The sequence below is a fragment of the Podarcis filfolensis genome (genome assembly GCF_964270895.1).
Source record: "Podarcis filfolensis genome assembly, chromosome: 16".
Classification (NCBI taxonomy): Eukaryota; Metazoa; Chordata; class Lepidosauria; order Squamata; family Lacertidae; genus Podarcis; species Podarcis filfolensis.
In genome coordinates, this window is record NC_139620.1 from 30,828,743 (window position 1) to 30,848,929 (window position 20,187).

The following is a 20,187-nucleotide window of genomic DNA, read 5'->3' on the forward strand; positions in this document are numbered from 1 at the left end:
AGAGTCATGCGAAAGAATGTTAAACAACAACTGATGAACTCCTTTTACCAGTCCACAATAGAAAGTGTCCTTTCGTATTGTATCACAGTGTGGTATGCTGGCCTGACAGCCACAGACAGAAAGTCTCTACAGAGGGTGTTGAATACAGCATATGATATCATGGGCTGTCCCTTGGGATCGTTGCCTTAGGAGAGCGAGAAAAATTCTCAGGGATGACTCACACCCCAGCCATCACCTCTTTAATCTTCTACCCTCGGGCAGGAGATATAGAAGTGTAATCAGCCATACCAACAGGCCAAAAAATAGCTTCTATCCGTGAGCTGTTAGGCTGTTGAACGAAAAATAACACAGCGAAATTGACTTGCGAGGTGGTGTGTTGTTTGATAAGAGATTGAGTGTTGGGGGAGGAGTGAGGCTCATTTAATTTCATTGTACACAGGTTGTACAATGACAATAAAGGTATTATTATTAATATTATTAGTCTTTTCCTGGGCCATTCTGTGTGCTTCTCAAGGGTGAAAAAGGTAACAGGTTGGGGGAGGGGCTCAAAAGCTTCGCAGGTGGGGAAGACCTCAAGGGCATCATTGGGCCTCCAGATGGCACATTGGCAACCACTGCCTTATATCTTATCCTCTTAAAATGGAAATGCCATGTGTTGAACCTATATAGTTTGTCTGTATGAAAAGCGTGTCCCTTACCACTGAGCTATGGCCTCCTCCTCTTCTGCTCTCACATACCCCTATGTTTCATCAACCTGATGTCCTCCAGATGTTTTGTTTATTTATTCAATTTACCGTATTTTTTGCTCTATAAGACTCACTTTTTCCCTCCTAAAAAGTAAGGGGAAATGTGTGTGCGTCTTATGGAGCGAATCGAGGCTGCGCCGTTATCCCAGAAGCCAGAACAGCAAGAGGGATCGCTGCTTTCACTGCGCAGCGATCCCTCTTGTTGTTCTGGCTTCTGAGATTCAGAATATTCTTTTTCTTGTTTTCCTCCTCCAAAAACTAGGTGCATCTTATGGTCTGGTGCGTCTTATAGAGCGAAAAATATGGTATATGCCACTCTTTATCAGAAGATCCCCGGGCATTGTACAACATTAAGAAAACACATTACAGAACATCAGTGAAAGAAACATAATAAAAAACATAATTGCAGACAGTCTAACAGTAAAATAATCATAATAATAATAGTCCCCCACACTTTCACAGGTCGTAGATTATTTAATAGCCATAGGCCTGGGTAAAGAGGTTGTTTTTACCCTGGCGTCTAAAAACATGTAGTGATGGTGCCAGGCAAGCCTCTCTGGGGAGAGCATTCCACAGACTGGGGTTTTAGACTACAACTCCCATCATTCCCAACTGGTACAGCTGCCTGGTCCTCCATGGTTCGGAGGAGCCAGAACGAACTTCAGGCTCCCATTCCTCTTTGCACAAGGTGATTTGCTCCCATTCTTTGTAGTTTCAAGAGATGCAGTTTGTCAAGACGCTTGAATCGGGCAAGCTATCCTTTTTCTCTAGGGCAGAATTGGAAACCGTGGCTTGGTCTGAGTTTTCCGTTTCGGTTTGGAAGTAAACCATGGCTTGAACAAAATTAGAAAAGGGGAGGGATTTGAAACATGCCAGTGGACAAAGAAGTGCGTGAACACAAGGTTCCAAAATACGACTTGGATGATTAACTAAACCATCCTTCCACAATTCTGGTGCTTTCCCCGTGCTTTGGGCTTGCGACTCCCATCAGCCCCGGCCAGCATGGCCAATGGCCAGGAATGATGGGGACTGTTTTCTGAAAGAACCAGAAGGCACCAGGTTAGAGAAATCTGGTCTAAACCAAGCCTTTGCGTCTAGTTGCTTTTAGGTATATCAGTACATTGCGGATGCCTATTGAGCATTTGTTCTGAATGGTTTGCGAGAAGGTTAGATGGTGTTGCACCAAAGCAAGCCTTACCTCTGGGTGCATTTTGCCCTGCCCTCACTTATTTTAAAAAGCCCAATTTTGGGGGGGAAGCAGGTTTGCTGCACCAGACCTCCCAGTCAACTACAATTGTGTGACCGGAATTTGCCTGTATGGGATTGCATCCCACCCCAAAATAGTAGCCGTCTGCAAGCTTTCCTCCTCTGAACTTTAAATTCCCATTTTAAACCTAGGCAGTGCCAAAGACCCGTCTTTTCAGAGGCATGCTTATACACGAGTCACCAAGACGGGGGAAAATATGCACCTCCGCAGCCCTCTTAATTTCAGAAAGGAGCACTGCTAATGAGAACAGTGGGAACTCTGAACTCCAGCTGAGAACCGAGGACTGTCTCTTTGTAAATTTCCAAGTCGGATTGGTCCTTCATTGCATATGTTTCATTTGCAGGCTGCTGCAGTATGACCCTTCACTGACCCTCTCCGGAAGAAGCACAACTTCTCCCCTTTAGTTACTCATGTGCATTCTGTTCTTTAAGTTTGACCCGCGACCTGTTTCCAAAAATGCATACAGGTAATTTTCAACTCTGGTTATATTAGTCTCTTATCTAAATGTTTTGCTGCCATAGCTGCTGGGATATGTAACACTATTCATGGGATTGCTCACTGTGCTGGCTTTGCTGTGCTGTTTGTGACCTTAATCTAACCTCCTATTTGTCTCCTAAATGGAAAACCAATGCCGTAAAAAAAAACACCTCCTCCATCCACCTCTCCCTCTCCCTTTTTTTTCTGGCGCCTAGGAAAAGGTAGAATTGAATCGGCAGAGCATTGTCGTTTACACCTGTTTTCATATTTCCTATGTTGCAGGAATTTATGTACCTCGGGTTACATACACTTCAGGTTACATACGCTTCAGGTTACACACTCGGCTAACCCAGAAATAGTGCTTCAGGTTAAGAACTTTGCTTCAGGATAAGAACAGAAATCGGGCTCCGGCGGCACAACAGCAGCAGGAGGCCCCATTAGCTAAAGTGGTGCTTCAGGTTAAGAACAGTTTCAGGTTAAGAACGGACCTCCGGAACAAATTAAGTACTTAACCCGAGGTACCACTGTATATGTTGGGGGGGAGGTTGCCCCTCCAGCAGATATCATGCACATGCATCCCACTACCAAAATCAGCAGAATCACTTTTGTGACTTTTGTGACTTGTCCCCACAAAACACTTCATCACAGTTTCTTCCTATTTACAGTGGACGCTCAGGTTGCGAACGTGATCTGTGCGGGAAGCACGTCCGCAACCCGCAACGCCACGTCTGCTCATGTGTGGGTCGCGATTCGGCACTTCTGTGCATGCGCAAGTGCCGAAACCCGGAAGTAACCCATTCCAGTACTTCTGGGTTCGGTGCGGAGCGCAACCCGCAATCGCACAACCCGAAGCGTCTGTAACCCGAGCTATGACTGTATTCAAAGGGCTTCTGCTGCACAATACCAAATGTAACAATTCACTGATAAATGTATCTATGTACTGGCTCACTGGGAAAACTTCATAAATTCATATAGACATGTGAGCTCAGCTACTCAGCAGCCCCTCTGCCTGAGTAATAATCCCTGGCTTCCTGATACCTGAGTGCCAGACAGGTAGCCATTCCAGAAATAACAAACCCAGATGAAGACAAAAGGGTGTGATTAACTTGGCTGGGAAACAGGAAAATGTAAATATCTCTTTTGTTCCACTTGATAGGTGTTTGGTGGAGGGCAAGGGGAGGAACGGGGCAGGGTCCAGGATGCTCAGATTACTGCCACCAGACCTCTCCTGATGTAACCATGATGTATTAGTGATGTAGTTTGGGGGAGTGTAACATGGGGATTAGCAGCTAATAAAAGTTTGGGTTCTCTTTTGTATGGGGCTTCCATCTTGTTTCACCTTGTGGCAGGTGGGAGTCCTGTCGCGACAGTCTTCAATAAAGACCAAGCCTACTGACTGCTGTTTTGCTCTGATATTCCTGGCTGGTGTCCTTGTTTTTTGTCCAAGGGAGCCCTCGGATTTCTCCTAGTTAGGAGGTAGATCTAGAGTCCTCTTCACAAATTTAACGTGCATATGCTCAGTGCCTCGTGGGTTAGCAGGATTGCACCCATCCACCTCTGCCTGATGGCTCCTTGAGCCGATTAGCCTTCACATGCCAAATGCCACATGTAGCGGTTGCAAAGCCCAATGCATTTAGGGCTCCTGTCATAGGATCGTTTGTCACAAATCCGATCCTCATTTCCCCCCGCAGCGCCAGGCCTGCTGTACTGTACCATGTAAGTCTTATGCAAGAGGGGAAGCTGGCCTAGAGGGGGTGGGCACAATCCTGCTGCCTCCCTGCATCAGCAAACCTGCTGGTTTGGGCCAATGGCTCATCTAGTCAAGCATCCTGTTCTCACAGTGGCCAACCAGATGCCTATGGGAAACCCGCACGCAGGACCCAAGAAACCCTTCCTGTGTTTTTTCAGCAACTGGTATTGAAAAGCATTATTGCTTCTGATGGTGGAGGCAGAGCATAGCCCCCATGGCTAGTAGCCTTCAATAGATCCCTTCCTTCCATTAATTTGTCTAACCTTCTTTAAAGGACCCCTGACCGACTCTGGGGTTGCGCGCTCATCTTGCTCTATAGGCTGAGGGAGCCGGCGTACAACTTCCGGGTCATGTGGCCAGCATGACTAAGCCACTTCTGGCGAACCAGAGCAGCGCACGGAAACGCCGTTTACCTTCCCGCTGGAGCGGTACCTATTTATGTACTTGCACTTTGACGTGCTTTCGAACTGCTAGGTTGGCAGGAGCAGGGACCGAGCAACGGGAGCTCACCCCATCACGGGGTTTCGAACCGCCGACCTTCTGATCGGCAAGTCCTGGGCTCTGTGGTTTAACCCACAGCACCACCCGCATCTTTACCTTCTTTAAAAGCCCTCTATTTCCATATTCCCTCTTACCCGATTTTTTCCCCCAAACGGAAAAAGTCCCAAACACTGCAAAACCTTTCCTCATAGGGGAATTGCTCCATCCCCTTGAGCACTGCCCCTTTCTTAACCCTTTCCTGACTCTCTTTCGATGTGAGCGTGACAAGGACTGTCAACAGTATCCTTGATGCTTTGGCACCAAAGATCTGTATAACAGCATTGTGATACCGGCAGTTTCGTTTCTGGTTCCTTTCCTAATGATCCTCCCTAGCATGGACTTTGCCTTTTCCACTGCTGCAACACACTGGGTCGACATCTGCTACAAACCCAAGGTCTCGTTCCTAGTCCGTCACTGCCAGTTCAGACCCCGTGAGCATATATGTGAAATTAAATTAGCCTGTGTTGGCTTCCTTTCCCACAAAGGAGGGGGAGCTAGATGCCCTGCCCCATTGAGCCAAAGTCTCCTCCCCATTCTCTCCACCTCCCAGCAGTAACCACATTATTTCCACCACCCCCTTTTTGCCCACTGCCTTAGTATTTTAATGTTAAGCTGCATTTTTGTTGTTGTTTTTGTTAAAATAAATAAATAAAAGCATTGAGCAGCATCCTCCATCAATTTGTCATGCACATAGGAAAGAAAAAAAGATACTGGCATTGTAAACAAAACTTGTAAGATTAATGAAGGACGAAATACTTGGGAACCGTACGAGAATAATAAATACTAAATAACAGAGACAGCAAGAAAAATGACAAATGTACAAGCAAATCCTGAATTTGCAGAACAGAAAGAAACTTGGTCAAGGCTACATCAGCATGATAAATCACAGGGGGAGAACAAACCAAAGGGGCAAAACAATACAGTTTGCAAAATAACGTGTAACGTGAACATCTCTTTATTTATTTGTTTTTTTATTCTACTTGGGTTAATCATCATATTCACTAGATCTAAAACTTGCACAAAAGAAGTGTGTACCACCTGTAAAAATAGACACTGAGCACAGAGTACCATTTTTCTTCCACTTACTGCTCAGTTGTAAAACAAGCCTATGGGATAAAATGTATTGGCACATCATCTTAGAACACACTGGTTTGCAAGACCATATACTACGGTCAGGATCTATAGAGGCTGCGTGTGATAGAAATCAGATGCAAGTACTAACCTGCTGTGAGATTGAACCTTTGGAGCCAGAATCTTATTTGGGCATAGGGCCATATATATGGCCCAGTGGTAGGACATAACCTTTGCATGTCAAAGGTCTCTGGTTCAGTCTCTGGCAAACCAAGTAGGGCTGGAAAAGACTCCTGTTGGAAATCCTGGGGTGCTACTGCCAGTCACCTTAGGTGATGCCGAGCTACATAGAACAGTGGTCTGACTTCCTGTGTTTCTTTGATGACCATGCCAGCATCTCATACTAATGCAATATTAGGAAGTCCCCACCCAAAAGGCAAAAATCAGGGCAGTGAGTGACCATGCAGATAGCTGGAGTTTGTGGTAGGGGACAGCTGGCTATGTCTTGTAGCTAGGGTTTAGGCATGAGATTCCTCCAAAACCAGGTTTTTCCAATATACTTCTTCCGTATTGTGTATAAATGTTTTCCATTTAAACACACACCTCTCTCTCTCTCTCTCACTCATTCTCACATACATATAAAGATTTATAAATCTCATTTTTGAGATACAAATTGCTACTTTTGTAAATACAGGTTTTAGCTTTCAGAGCCATAATCTCATAATCTTTTTATGGAACTGAATTATATCACAGGAAATTGCTTCAATGGAATGATTTCTCATGCTTCCATCTCTCTCTGCCCCCACATTAAGAAGTTACATAAATCTTAACACAGTTGAGGTTATGTAGCTATTTTTAGGGTCTTGTATAATTTATTTGGAGAAGAGCACTTCTGCTGCTGTTCTCCAATATGGAGACTTTGAAAGAAAGAAGTAAGGTATTCTAATAAAGTACGAATTTAGAACCTTGCATTCACACACCCAATTTAAGAAGTTTAGTTTCTAGGTTGCATTGTGACTAGCAGACATTCAGGAATTAAACCCAGCCCCACTGCAGATATAACGGCCCTGTTTTGATTGTGGTCTTTAAGCTTCAGGCTCGTGGGTTCCCTTCCCTTGCCTACTTTAATTTGCTCACTTACATCCTGTTTGCTTTTGAACCAGTATTAGAAGCCACGGTTTGAAATGAGGTTCTAATTCAGGATTGCCCAAACCAAAGTTTGTCCGATTTGGCCATTGCCACAAATTGTGGTTTGCTCAGGCCAGGAATTAAGCGAGTGAACTGGATGAAAGGAGGAAAGAAAGGAGAAGGAACATGCAAGCATAAAGCTTATTCATAACAACTAAACCGTGGCTTGGCCCTGATGCCTGAACCGTGCCATTACATATAATAAACAAGTGGAATTTCAGGTGATTCCAAAGAGGTGCAGGGTGTCCGCCCACCAGTATGCAAAGGTAGGTGTGGCCTTGTACAGTAGCATCTCAGAAGTCAAAAGGAATCCATTCCGGAAGTCCATTCGACTTCCAAGACGTTCAGAAACCAAGGCGCAACTTCTGATTGGCTGTAGGAAGGTCCTGCAGCCAATCGGAAGCTGTGGAAGTCACGTCGGACATTCAGGTTTCAAAGAACGTTTGCAAACCGGAAAACTCACTTCCGGGTTTGCGGCGTTTGGGAGCCAAAACGTTCAACTGGCGAGGCATTCGGCTTCCAAGGTACAAGTGTATACTGAAGTGTTCTAATGAACCTGGCAAATCTCAGTGCCAGTCTGAAGCACCAGCAAACATCTTGTGCATGTTGCCTGTACTTGGAATTTTGCTTCACTTGCATAAGCAGTTTTCTCCGGTTTTCCATTCCACCAAAGCATAGGTGGACAAATCTTGCTAATTCTATAATGACCGCTCGTGAGCAGTGCCTGTGGGCAGGTTTCTCCCTTTCTCCATAGTGAAAGACAAACTCATATCAGTCAGAAGCCCCAAAAAACATTTCCCTTTGGATGTAATGCTTGGGGGATGCGAAACTGCAGTAGCCCTTGAGTCTGTGATGTGCGCAGTATGAAACCAAGCAGTAATTGAGATTAAAGATACTCCACTGAACGTAAAACTAGTTTAGATCATTGATTAGAAGTGTGTAGCCATTGTAGCCAAAGCCCTCTCTTCCTATGAATTAATGTCAGCTTTTATAGTCCCTTCTAGATCATCAAAATTACTTCATAATGACCAAATATATTATAACTAATTGGCTTAAGAAAGCAGACTGCTTCAGAGGTCACCCTTAAATGTTGGTGTTTCTTCACTAACTTCTTGCATTAAATCTGAATACCTTTTTAATGTATGCTTCATTGCTCAAGTCGATGAAAGAAGGATCTTTCCTCTCATTTAGCACCCGGCCAGTGTGTTGCTTTGGAACATTGTGTAGGAGAAAGACTTAAGTTAGTCCCCACTGAAGTCCCTTGGGCCACATCCGCACCGTATATTTAAATCACCGCTGTACCATTTTATCCCCTTTAGATGCTGAGAGTTGTTAGGACACCCCTATTCCCCTTGTGGAACTAGAATTCCCATAGTTCCCTGGGAAGAGGGATTGTCTGATGAACCGCTCTGTGAGGGGAATAGAGGGTCTCCCAACAACTCACAGGACCCTTAACAAGTTCCCAGGACACTTGGAGGGAAGCAACAATTTTTAGTGGCATAGTAGAGTTTTAAATTCATGGCACAGAGAAAGACCCAGTCATTCCTAACTTGTCCCATTCATTTCAGATAATGTAATCTGGATACAACCTACTGTGCCTTTCAGAAAAATTGCAATCCTGAAACCTTCCTACACTGGATAAAATATTGCATATTTAAATGCAAAATAAAAATGAATGTTACCACTTGGTCGTAAAACTGGGAGTGGGCAATAACTGCTATCCACTTCTCCAATTACATGAATGGTGCTCTGGTTTTCAGCCAAGCAGTCCTCCCACCTTTACAGGGCTGACTTGAGACACTTTGCTACCTAAGTGAGAGCAGCAAAAGGTGCATAATACCCCCTGAACATTCACAGAATTGGCTTTAAAAGGGGTGGGGTGGGAAACTTGAGACCCACCAGAGGCTGTTGGACTCCCAACTTCCATCAGCCCCAGCCAGCATGGTCAATAGTGAGGGAAAGATGAAAACTAATCCAACAGGAAGACTGCAGGCTCCCTATCCCTCCTTTTAATTTCATATCAGTAGATGGAGCAAACAGAATCCTCATTACTTTGCAGTCTGCCTTCTCTTCCCAAAGGACCTTAGATACAAACTGGGACATGGGTGGCGCTAATTAAAGTAAATTTCCTAGGGAGGATGAGAGACTATGTTATCTTTGCAAGATGGGTGAGGAACATTTTTCTTCTTCTTGTCAGATGCAGTTCCCAACGCTTGTATTACACCACTGTTTTTTGGCATTGCAAAATCCATGCTGCCTTTTCCAAGGAGCAGACTCTGACGTGGGTGGTACTGTGGTCTAAACCACTGAGCCTCTTGGGCTTGCCGATCAGAAGGTCGGCGGTTTGAATCCCCACGACAGGGTGAGCTCCCGTTGCTCTGTCCCAGCTTCTGCCAACCTAGCAGTTCGAAAGTACGTCAAAGTTCAAGTAGATAAATAGGTACCACTCCAGCGGCCACATGACCTGGAAAGCTGTCTGTGGACAAACGCCGGCTCCCTTGGCCTGAAACGAGTGCCGCAACCCCATAGTCACCTTTGACTGGACTTAACTGTCCAGGGGTCCTTTACCTTTTACCTTTTAGATACAAACTCCCCAAACCCAAATAACTGAGGTGGGGCAGAGATAACTATTTCCTGTAAGGTATAGTGCATCCTCTGGGTTTACACACTCTTCCCCGCTTTTTTGGCTGCATTACCTATAAGTAAGTACTTTTGGTGCCTGATCTGTCTGTGTTGGGGAGACTTAAAAAGAATGACCTTGCGGTAGAGGGAGAGAGCTGTTGGTACAGCCACCACCACCACCCAACACACACATCTGTTGAATGTGGTGGCTGTTCCAATTTGCCCAATGATAGGGCCAGTCCTCCATCTTGGTAGGAGCTTCTGTAGTTCTGATAGGCCTGGCCATCAGCTCCAAGCAAGGACTGATAACCATTTGGGGAAGAAAGACCAGAAGGTGAGTTGCTAGTTATGGTCATGGGTGTTCCTAAGACTGGGCTATGAGTGCCTTTGCATGGCTGTGGCTAGATTGGGAGATGATACACAGGAAGTAAATCCATGAGCTACATGCTCATCATGGCACATTACCGAAAACTATTTCTGTCATCAGGCTTCTGCCCTTCCTGGCACACTGAATTATGTTGATAGCTAAGAACAGTTCCCTAACTACAAGCCAAAGCTGTATCTGTTTGTGCATAATATATTTAGAAGACCTTGATGGTTGGTTCTGATTAACTGCTAATATTGAGCAACATGATACATATTTCCATTATGCTTGAGGCTTATCTGTATATATTTATACAAGGCAAAATCACTGTGGATGGGCTGTGAGATTTTGGTGGTAGACTACACACACACACACACACACACACACAAACATACACACAGAGGGGGAGAGAGAGAGAGAGAGAGAGAGAGAGAGAGAGAGAGAGAGAGAGACTTCTGAAAACTCTTTAAATGAGATTATAGGGACTTTTTATTATGTTTTGTGCCTTTATTCAAAGGAGTGGCTTGTGGCTTCCTGAACTTTTTAGATCTGCTCCATCAATAACGGTGAGAAGCTGACTGCTCTTCCAGTGGGCATTAGAATGAGCTCCAAAAGCAAATACCCAAAGCATCCTTCTTTGCTTTAGTAGATGAGTGAAACTTGGAGCTCAAAGAGCTGAAATATATGGATTCTGTGCTCCTTGGAGGATTGCTGCCCATATCGACTGCTCTTATGCTATCCTCTTCCTTGGTTTCTGAATTCAAAAAATTGTGTTTCTGTATGTCTTCAAGAGAAATGACCCTTCTTCCTGACTCTAGATGTCTTATGGCTTCAGCTGCATATTGAATTGCCACACGACCTCTTCCAGGCTCTCTTCCTATAAAAAGACCTCCTTTTATTCACCAAGTGCTTAGGAGCGGTGTTGTGCCTGCTTATGTCACATCCTCCAAGCCCCTAATGCAGAGATGGGGAACCTGTGGTTCTCCAGATGCTGTTGGGGCAGAGCTCCCATCATCCATGAACGACCAGGTGGTCATTCAGGTTAGGACTGATGAAGTCCAAGAACATCTGAATGTCATCAAGTTGGAGAAGACTGCCCTTGTCAAGACCTCTCTTGCTTCAGTTCTTGTTCCGTAGGGAAACTGCATAAAGGGAGCTCATATGGCACATTCAGCAAAAGTACAATCTGTGTATGCGAGTAGTTGAACTGCACGCTCGTTTGGCTGTATACAGGCAACATTCAGCATTTGTATAAATCAACCAGTGCACACAACCTTTCGCGTGTGTACATGTGTGGAGAGAGCTTGCACCTGTGTTCTGTGTTAATGTGTGAACAAGCCCATAATGAGCTAGTAGAATAGCATGGGGAGGTGGCAGTTCTGGGAGGAGAGGAGCCAAATAGCAACAGATCCCAGTTGAATAGATGACTTTGCTGCTTCCCACCTGAAGCAGCTAGTTGGAATGCCTGTCTTTCAAATAAATGCTATCTTTTCTCTGTCTGTCTCTTTTCTCTGTCTTTCTGTCTGTCTGTCTGTGTCTCTATGTGTGCGGACCTGCCTTTTGGTACTTACGCACTGAACACAGGCCATTTCGTTTGTTAACAGGAATAATCATTCATTGTGTAGAACCAATCAGCTAGCCAGAGGATGATAAAGGTGCTCCTAAAGAATAATCACTTATTTATACAGTGGTACCTTAGGTTAGGGATGCAGGTGGCGCTGTGGGTTAAACCACAGAGCCTAGGACTTGCCGATCAGAAGGTCGGCGGTTCAAATCCCTGCGACGGGGTGAGCTCCCGTTGCTCAGTCCCTGCTCCCGCCAACCTAGCGGTTTGAAAGCACGTCAAAGTGCAAGTAGATAAATAGGTATCGCTCTGGCGGGAAGGTAAACGGCGTTTCCGTGCGCTGCTCTGGTTCGCCAGAAGCGGCTTAGTCATGCTGGCCACATGACCCGGAAGCTGTACGCCGGCTCCCAATAAAGCGAAATGAGTGCCGCAACCCCAGAGTCGGCCACGACTGGACCTAATGGTCAGGGGCCCCTTTATCCTTTACCTTTTACCTTGTGTTAAGAACTTAATTCGTTCTGGAGGTCTGTTCTTAACCTGAAACTGTTCTTAACCTGAAGCACCACTTTAGCTAATGGGGCCTCTTGCTGCTGCTGCACCGCTGGAGCACAATTTCTGTTCTCATCCTGAAGCAAAGTTCTTAACCCGAGGTACTATTTCTGGGTTAGTGGAGTCTGTAACCTGAAGCGTCTGTAACCTAAGGTACCACTGTATATTGCTCTTCCTGTAAAATTCAAAAGTGGTAAAATCTGATAATCGAACCAGTTAAACACAAAGCAAAATTGGCTCCATACCCCTGCACCCACCCGCTTGTATTACACCTGGAAACTTGGCACACAAGCCAAGGGGCAACTTCTCCCCACCCACCAACCTGTCTTCCTCAAGTGTTGCCTCTGTTTCCATCATCAAAACATCTGTGGTCCATGATTGATGACTCTTAGGATTTTGGATAACGTTGATTTGCAGCAGTAAGAGCTCTTTCATCTTGGCTGTGTGGGTTCAAGTATAGCTTGGCTTTTGTTTGCAAAGACTACCTGCAATCCAGTTTGGCCAGTTGTCAATGGAGCAGACTGTGTGAGCATACCTTAAGGAGCTCAGCAGGAAGGACAGGACTAGTTCACATGTAGCACTAGGCCATAGTTGAGTGTATCGTGGATGAGCCTTACTGAGCCCAAGCTAAGCATCAGGTATGTGCTCTCACTTCCCCAGGAGGAGGAGAATTTCTACCAAGTTCCTTTGCCATTTCAAAGAAACTGGGCTTAACATTAGTGCAAACCAGGCATCCTGGCATACAACATGTTTGAGCAAGCCAGCTTCATAATCTACGGTTTGCTTTGCTGGGTCTCACTACAGCTTGTCTGCATAGCACTAAGCCATGGTTTAGCATTGCATGTGAGGCAGTCCATGTTGTCCTGTCCTTCCTCCATGATAGACTGACTTTATGGGTCAGCAGTGTTTCCTTCTTATAAGAAGCTGTTGGACCATTGCCATGTGCAATGTCTTTAAATGGAAATGCAGTGGGGTTTTATTGTTGTTTATTTTGCACTGTGGTGCCTTGGTTCTCAAACTTAATCCGTTCCAGAAGTCTGTTCCAAAACCAAAGCATTCCAAAACCAAGGTGTGTTTTCCCATAGAAGGTAATGCAAAATGGATTAATCTGTTCCAGACTTTTAAAAACAACCCCTAAAACAGCAATTTAACATGAATTTTACTAATGAGACCATGGATCCATAAAACGAAAGCAATAAACAATGTACTGCAGTCCCACAATCAATCAATCAGTAGCTGAACTGGGTTCCACACAGTCACAAAAACAAAAGAAAGAGCTGCAAAAACAAAAACGCAAACTAAATAGCAGAAACAGACAGACCTCAGCATAACACTCAAAACGGAAGTGTGGCACTCAAATCGGAAGCGTAACACTCAAAACGAACCATGTTCGGCTTCCGAAAAATGTTTGCAAACTGGAACACTTGCTTCTGGGTTTGCAGTGTTTGGGGTCCAGGTTGTTTGAGTACCAAGGCATTTGAGAACCAAGGTACCACCATCCTCTAGGTGGGCCAACAATGCTCCTATGTCTAACATTATTCACATTATCCATGGCAACCATGCTTTCCTGTTCTTGTCCTCCAGGCTTATCTTAGCAGCTAACAGAGATGAATTTTATCACAGACCGTCAAAATCAGCTGACTTCTGGGACGGCAGCAATGAGATCCTCAGCGGTACGTAACACTCTCCTTGAGTAATTATTCATATATTGCATTTATGTACATGGTCTTCCCTCTCCCCTTTCATTCTCACAGCAACCCTGTGAGATAGGCTAAGCAAAGCTAAGAGATGGTGACTGTCCCAAGATCACTCAGTGAGTATCAAGGCTGAGCTGGGGGATTTGAACCCAGGTCTCCCAGGTTCTAGTCCAAAACTTTAATCACTAAACCATCCTGATGCTAATTTTTCTCTCTCTTTGCTTTTGACTATAAATCTATGTGAAGTGGGTTTTGGAATGGGCACCTATCATCTGTAAGTTGGGCTGTGATGTGATATTTCAGATGCCTCTCAAAGACCCCTGCATTCTTATTACAGGCGAGGTCTTCTGAAATGTTTTTTTTATTGCTGGCGGTTGTGGTTGTGGTGGTTTGTCTTTGTTTTTGCAACTTTCACAACAGTGTTTTAATTTGACACCTGAAATCGAGTGATTTGAGCCATAGTTAAATCATAACAGAAATGCATTTTGCTCTCCCATAAATGTGGTCCGATATCCCATTTTTCAAGTGTGCAGTTTTGGCCAGGAGACAAGTGTCTTCAAAAATAGTTTAATAGCTTGGGATTAAAGAGAAAGTGTGTTGTTCTTTGCCTTTTGTCGGTTTGCAATTTACTGAAAGCGACTCTACCAACCTTCTACCTGGTGACTTTTTAAAAAGTTAACCAACCTTTTTGTTCACTTAATGCTCTGCCTCTCTTTCAAAGAAAACCAAAAACATCTTTTCTCTGCCTAGCCAAACTGAAGCATAAGCCTCGCTAGGCACATAAATAAAAATGAGACACAGGCAGGCAAAGCATAGCTTTAAAATCTTTTGACGGTGCAAAGATTTTTCTTTTATGCTTGATGTTGTTGTCATTGGCAGGAAGAATTGTAAGGATAAATCACTCTCTCTGCACTGCAGTTCCTTTTACTTTCTGAAAGTCTCTCACTCATTCCAAATTCTTGCAGGGTATGCTGCAAACTTCCCCACTCCCATTTTTATACAAATGCAAAGGGTGTGTGGGTGTGGAGTGGTACACTTTGATGCTGAAATCTGAATTTTAACCAGGCAGCAGGCTGTAGCAAAGTGGGGAGATGCTGAACCCACTTTTTGATGTGTTGTTGTTGTCCCTGTTTAAGCTTTTCCCTGCCTATTTTTCTTTTTTCTTCATTTTTGAGGCAATAGTGCCTTGAAATATTCTCAAGGGTGTTAGTGGTCTAGGTTTCATTTCTTGTGTGAATAACACCCTTTGAATTAATGACACCTGCCTTTTTTGTCTCAAATAAAACCAGACACACTGGGCCGGTGGGGGGCCGGTATGGAAAGTAAGTGCAGTAAAATGGTTTTGCATCATTTTTGCCTTTATGCAGCCTTGTATTTACTTGCCTGGTAGCCCATAGGCAACAGGGAACTCCATGCGGATGAATGAGTGGAGCTGGCAGAGGAAAGAAGGAAGAATGGATCATTCTATGGGGGAACACACTTTCCTCTACAACCAGCATGGAAATGCAGCCGGTTGGCAGAGGGCAGAGGGGAAGATCATTCTGACCTTCTTCTACCCACTGGATGGGAAACCATTGGGTGTCCGGATGTTGCTGTTTCTGGGGGCCACAATTTAAAACGGATATTGACTATCTGGAATGTGTGCAGCAGAGGGCAGCTAAGGTGATCAAGGGCCTGGAAACCAAACCTTATGAGGAATGGTTGAAGGAGCTGGGGTATGTTTAGCCTGGAAAAGAAGAGACTGAGAGGACACAGGATTTGTTGTTGTTGTTTAGTCGTTTAGTCGTGGTGACTCTTCGTGACCCCATGGACCAGAGCACGCCAGGCACTCCTGTCTTCCACTGCCTCCCGCAGCTTGGTCAAACTCATGCTGGTAGCTTCGAGAACACTATCCAACCATCTCATCCTCTGTCGTCCCCTACTCTTTGTGCCCTCCATCTTTCCCAACATCAGGGTCTTTTCCAGGGAGTCTTCTCTTCTCATGAGGTGGCCAAAGTATTAGAGCCTCAGCTTCAGGATCTGTCCTTCCAGCGAGCACTCAGGGCTGATTTCCTGAAGAATGGATAGGTTTGATCTTCTTGCAGTCCATTGGACTCTCAAGAGTCTCCTCCAGCACCGTAATTCAAAAGCATCAATTCTTCAGCGATCAGCCTTCGATAGCTATACTCAAATATCTAGAGGGTAGGACTCAAACCAGTGGATTCAAATTACAAGAAAGGAGATTCCGACTAAACATCAGGAAGAAGTTTCTGACAATAAGAGCTGTTCAACAGTGGAACCAACTCCTTCCAGAAGTGGTGGGCTCTCTTTTATTGGAGGTTTTTAAGCAGAGGCTGGGTGGCCGTCTGTCGTTGACGCTTTAGTTGAGATTCCTGCATTGCAGGGGGTTGGGCTAGAGAACTCTTGGTGTCTCTTCCCATAGTTATTTGATTCCATGAACACCCATCACCCCCAGGCAGCATAACCAATGGTCCAGGATAATGGGAGATGTTTGGGAAAAGGCAGAACTCAAGGAGGGCTGAAAGCAGAAGCAGTGAGGGGTATGGCTGGGGGGGAGGAGGTGTGGCCTAAGAAGGGTCCCAAAGGCCTGACAGAGAGGCCTTGAAGGATGCATTTGGCCCCCAGGCCTGGGGTTCCTCACCCTTGGATTAGAGCAGCCTTTCTCAACCCTGGGTCCCCTGATGTTGTTGGACTAAAACTCCCATCATCCATATCTAGCAGAACCAGTGGGCAGTGAAGCTAGGGAGTTGTAGTCCAACACTATATGGGAATCCACGGTTGAGAAAGGCTGGCTTAGAGCAGTGTTCCCCAACCTTGGACCTCCAGCTGTTTTTGGACTACAACTCCCATCATCCCTCGCTAGCAAGACCAGTGGTCAAGGATGATGGGAATTGTAGTCCAAAAACAGCTGGAGGCCCAAGGTTGGGGGAACACTGGCTTAGAGTATCAGACTAAGACTGGCAAAAACTCAGGTTCAGATATCTGCTCATCCATTACTCTTCACTAGGTAACTTTGGGCCAGTCACTACCTTTCAGCCCTAACCTACCTCCTGGGACACTTTAAAACCCACTGAGAGCCAAATCAGGCAGTGTTCTTCCAAGGAACACACTCAGCCCTGGAGCTGGGCATGTCCCTCGTGTTCTCACATCTGAAATGTTGGAGGATATGAAAGTATGAAGCTCTTGAACAGAGACTACAGACACCTTTTAGATTTTTTTAAAATGCTGCTTACTTTATTACTGTTGTTGCTGTGTATTTTTAAAATTTCATAAAATTTGCACACTGCTTGAATGGAAAACAAACAAGCAAACCTCAACACGATCCACGAAAAAGATGAAACCATAAAATGTTCAATAAAAGCAATGAAAAACAGTAAGTTGAAGCATTCAAAAAATTAAAAACAGCGGCAAACTGAAAACAGATTAAAACACACATTAACCATTCTAAGTATTTGGGTAGGCTTGTCTAAACAAAACAAATGTTTTTAGCAGGTTTGGATATGGAGGAAGGAAAAGAAGGCGGGACGTGGCTTGGAATCAGCAAGAAAGGTAAATTGGCAGCCCTGACGAACTACATGCAGCCAAAGATAGACAAGAATGCAAAAGGAAGAGGTATGTATATGGAAACGAGAGGGGACTGGGTTACATTAACATTCCTGGAAGTTCCCTTAATATGCAAATTCTTCAGCTGTAAATCCTGCAGTCGACAGTGAATCACACAAACTGCAGCAGCACTGCCCTTACTACAGTCATATATTCTGTTGCGGTGTTCCCAAACCTAGAACAGCCATGACGCAGTGGTAGAACACCTGCTTCACACACAGAAGGTCCCAGCATCTCCCGATTAGACTGGGAGAGAGCCCCCAATGAAATCCTGGAGAGATGCTGCCAGTCAGAGTCAACACTATTGAGCTGAATGGATTCTGTGTAAGGCAACTTCCTGTGTTCCCTCTCCCTTACTAAACCAGAATCTTTTCTTTCAAGCCCCTGCCCCTCCAGTATAGATCCAGAAGATCTCTTTGCATGGAGACAGATTGTTGGTCTAGCTGGCCCTACTCACTGTCAATGTCAGTAGCAATTCTCCAGAGTCTGGGGCAGAGATCTTTCCCAGGTCTCCCTTAACAGGGGTGGCTTAACTGGAGATGACAGAAATTACACCTAGGAGCTGATGCATGCAGACCATGTGCTCTGTACCACTGGTTCATATGCTCACTTCAAACTCAGTTCTTCTTTCCCTCCATCTTCTAGTGTCTTTGGGGTACTCCCATCACTGATTATAGGGATGCACTCATGGAGTATTGCTGCCACAAGCATTATGGGCTAGCTTGCAGTGAAAAGTTGCTTCTCTTATGCGTTTTTAGCTTGCATTTTATGGTTGTTCTCCCCCCCCCCCATTATTTTTATTAGTTTTCCAATGTTTTTTACAAATCAAACCGAATTACTTTAATTTAATACAATTAAATAATAATAATAATAAATCAGGTTCTCTGCTCCTGTTGCAAACATATGTCCATCTTTTCCTCCTGTAGCCACATCATCTCTTCATTAATATCCATTTCATCCTTCACTTGTTGTTGTCCATTCTTACAGCTGACCATCATTGCCTCCTTACCAACAGTGCCTCAGTTATTTCTTAAAAATATAAAATCCATTTCGCTTGTGTAGTCCTTCATAATCATTATTGTCTTGGACCTGGTGTGCTGGGAGAGTTAATTCTTATCTTCCTTTGTTCAGTCTTTGCAGGGTTTACAAAGTCACATTCCAATTTCTGCTTGCATTTTTATGTTGCGAACCACACTGAAATCTATAGATGAAAGACAATATACTACTACTACTACTACTACTACTACTACTACTACTAGGATACACATATTTCATTTTTGGAAATGGCATGCATCAGCTCCCAGGGTTACATCAAGTTAGTTGAAAGTGGTGCTGTTCCTCTTAAAAACAACAACAAGCCACAACAACAACAACAACACACAACTGCTTTAAAAATTCTGCTCTAAAAACCTGCCTGCTACTTTGAAAATAATTTTATTTCCATAGGCTTATGCTTCCAACTGTTGCCAGAAAATACTTAGATATGTTACATATTAAAGTGATGGGCTTGTAATTGCTAGGTTGCTTCTATTGATGATAATGCTAGGGTTCCAGCCAGCCGGGATTTTGGTAGAACAATTAATAGCATTTAACTGTCTTGGGAACCCATTGTTTTGGAATAATTCAGTGGCCTCCGGAAAGCTGGGTTATCCCTATGTTTGGATACCTAAAGCTTAAGCAGGATTGAAGCTTCATTTTAGGTAGAATAGTGGGTATCACCTTTGTTTCCTGTGCGAAAGGTTTGAAACTAGGCAGAAACCGCTTCTTTGCTGGAGGATCTATAACTCAGTGGTACTGAATCTGTTCTGAATCTGGCATTTCCAGTTACAAACCAGGTAATGGGGAAAGCATTTTCCTGAGCTCCTAGAGAACCACTGCCAGTTAGAAATAGGGAATAGTAGGATTTGGGTCAGGGTGGTCCAAAGCATGCCCCAAGCACTGCATGCAACCCTCAAGACCTTCTTTTGCAGCTCTCGACAACATTTGACGCCCCTCCAAGCCCTTGTTCTGCCTTCCCATAGCTGGGTGAGCGAGGTGCTGGACTTTGTGAAATAGGTGTGAGGCTTTGACAGGGTCCTAGAGTCCTTCTGTCTCCTTTCCCAAGCCTAGTTAGTGGTTTCCCAGCTTTGGGAAAGTGGAGGCAAGGCTCCAGGAGCCGGCCAGAGCCTCTCGCCTCCCTTTGCCAGCTTTGGGAGGGCAGCATAAGGTCTGAACCAAATTTTGGCCTCACTCCGCCACGTGACAAGGCAGTGTATGGCCCACAGATTCTGTGTCAAAGTTGCGGCCCACTTGGTATGAAAAGTTGGGCTGCCCTGATTTAGTTGGAGATACAGGATGGAATTCAATGTCTCATGACTGTGATGGTTCCATCAGGGCAAACCTTTCTGCTTCCTACATGGAACAATCTTCGCTCTCCTCCCTCCAAGCACTGCTCTGGGGGTGCTTCTGACACACACACACACCCAAACTGATTGGGGAGGGGGGCTCAGGAGGAAAAGGGAAGGGAACCCTATTGCATTAATGGGTCTGGTTGCGCTGGCTCCCACTAGTGCAACTATTTAGTTGAATTCAGCGCATAGACTGATCAGTATTAGCCGGCTTCCAATGTTCCTGCCATACGTAACCATGGCGGTAGGACTTAGAGAATGCCAAGGCTTCTGGCTTCTAACATTGGAAGTGGCTGCTGGATCAGGCCCATCTCGTCCATTAACCTGTTCTCACAGTGACCAGCCCCCAATGGAAGCCCACA

At 44.8% G+C, this 20,187-nt stretch overlaps 1 protein-coding gene and 1 long non-coding RNA gene across 5 annotated transcripts in view; one reads left to right on the forward strand and one right to left on the reverse strand.

The window, feature by feature from the left end:
• LOC310751493 overlaps window positions 1-20,187 on the reverse strand; it is a 164,085-nt gene that overhangs the window by 32,645 nt on the left and 111,253 nt on the right. The window lies entirely within an intron of this gene.
• Window positions 1-20,187, forward strand: part of TANGO2 (transport and golgi organization 2 homolog) — an 87,692-nt gene that overhangs the window by 31,004 nt on the left and 36,501 nt on the right. For 2 of the 4 annotated variants that reach the window (XM_083590579.1, XM_083590580.1), the window contains exons 2-4: window positions 2,357-2,479; window positions 13,723-13,811; window positions 17,325-17,447. In XM_083590579.1, the coding sequence (XP_083446705.1) occupies window positions 2,424-2,479; window positions 13,723-13,811; window positions 17,325-17,447 (268 nt within the window). In that variant the 5' untranslated portion in view covers window positions 2,357-2,423. The remainder of the gene's footprint in view (window positions 1-2,356; window positions 2,480-13,722; window positions 13,812-17,324; window positions 17,448-20,187) is intronic. The other 2 variants (XM_083590581.1, XM_083590582.1) reach the window with 1 other exon arrangement.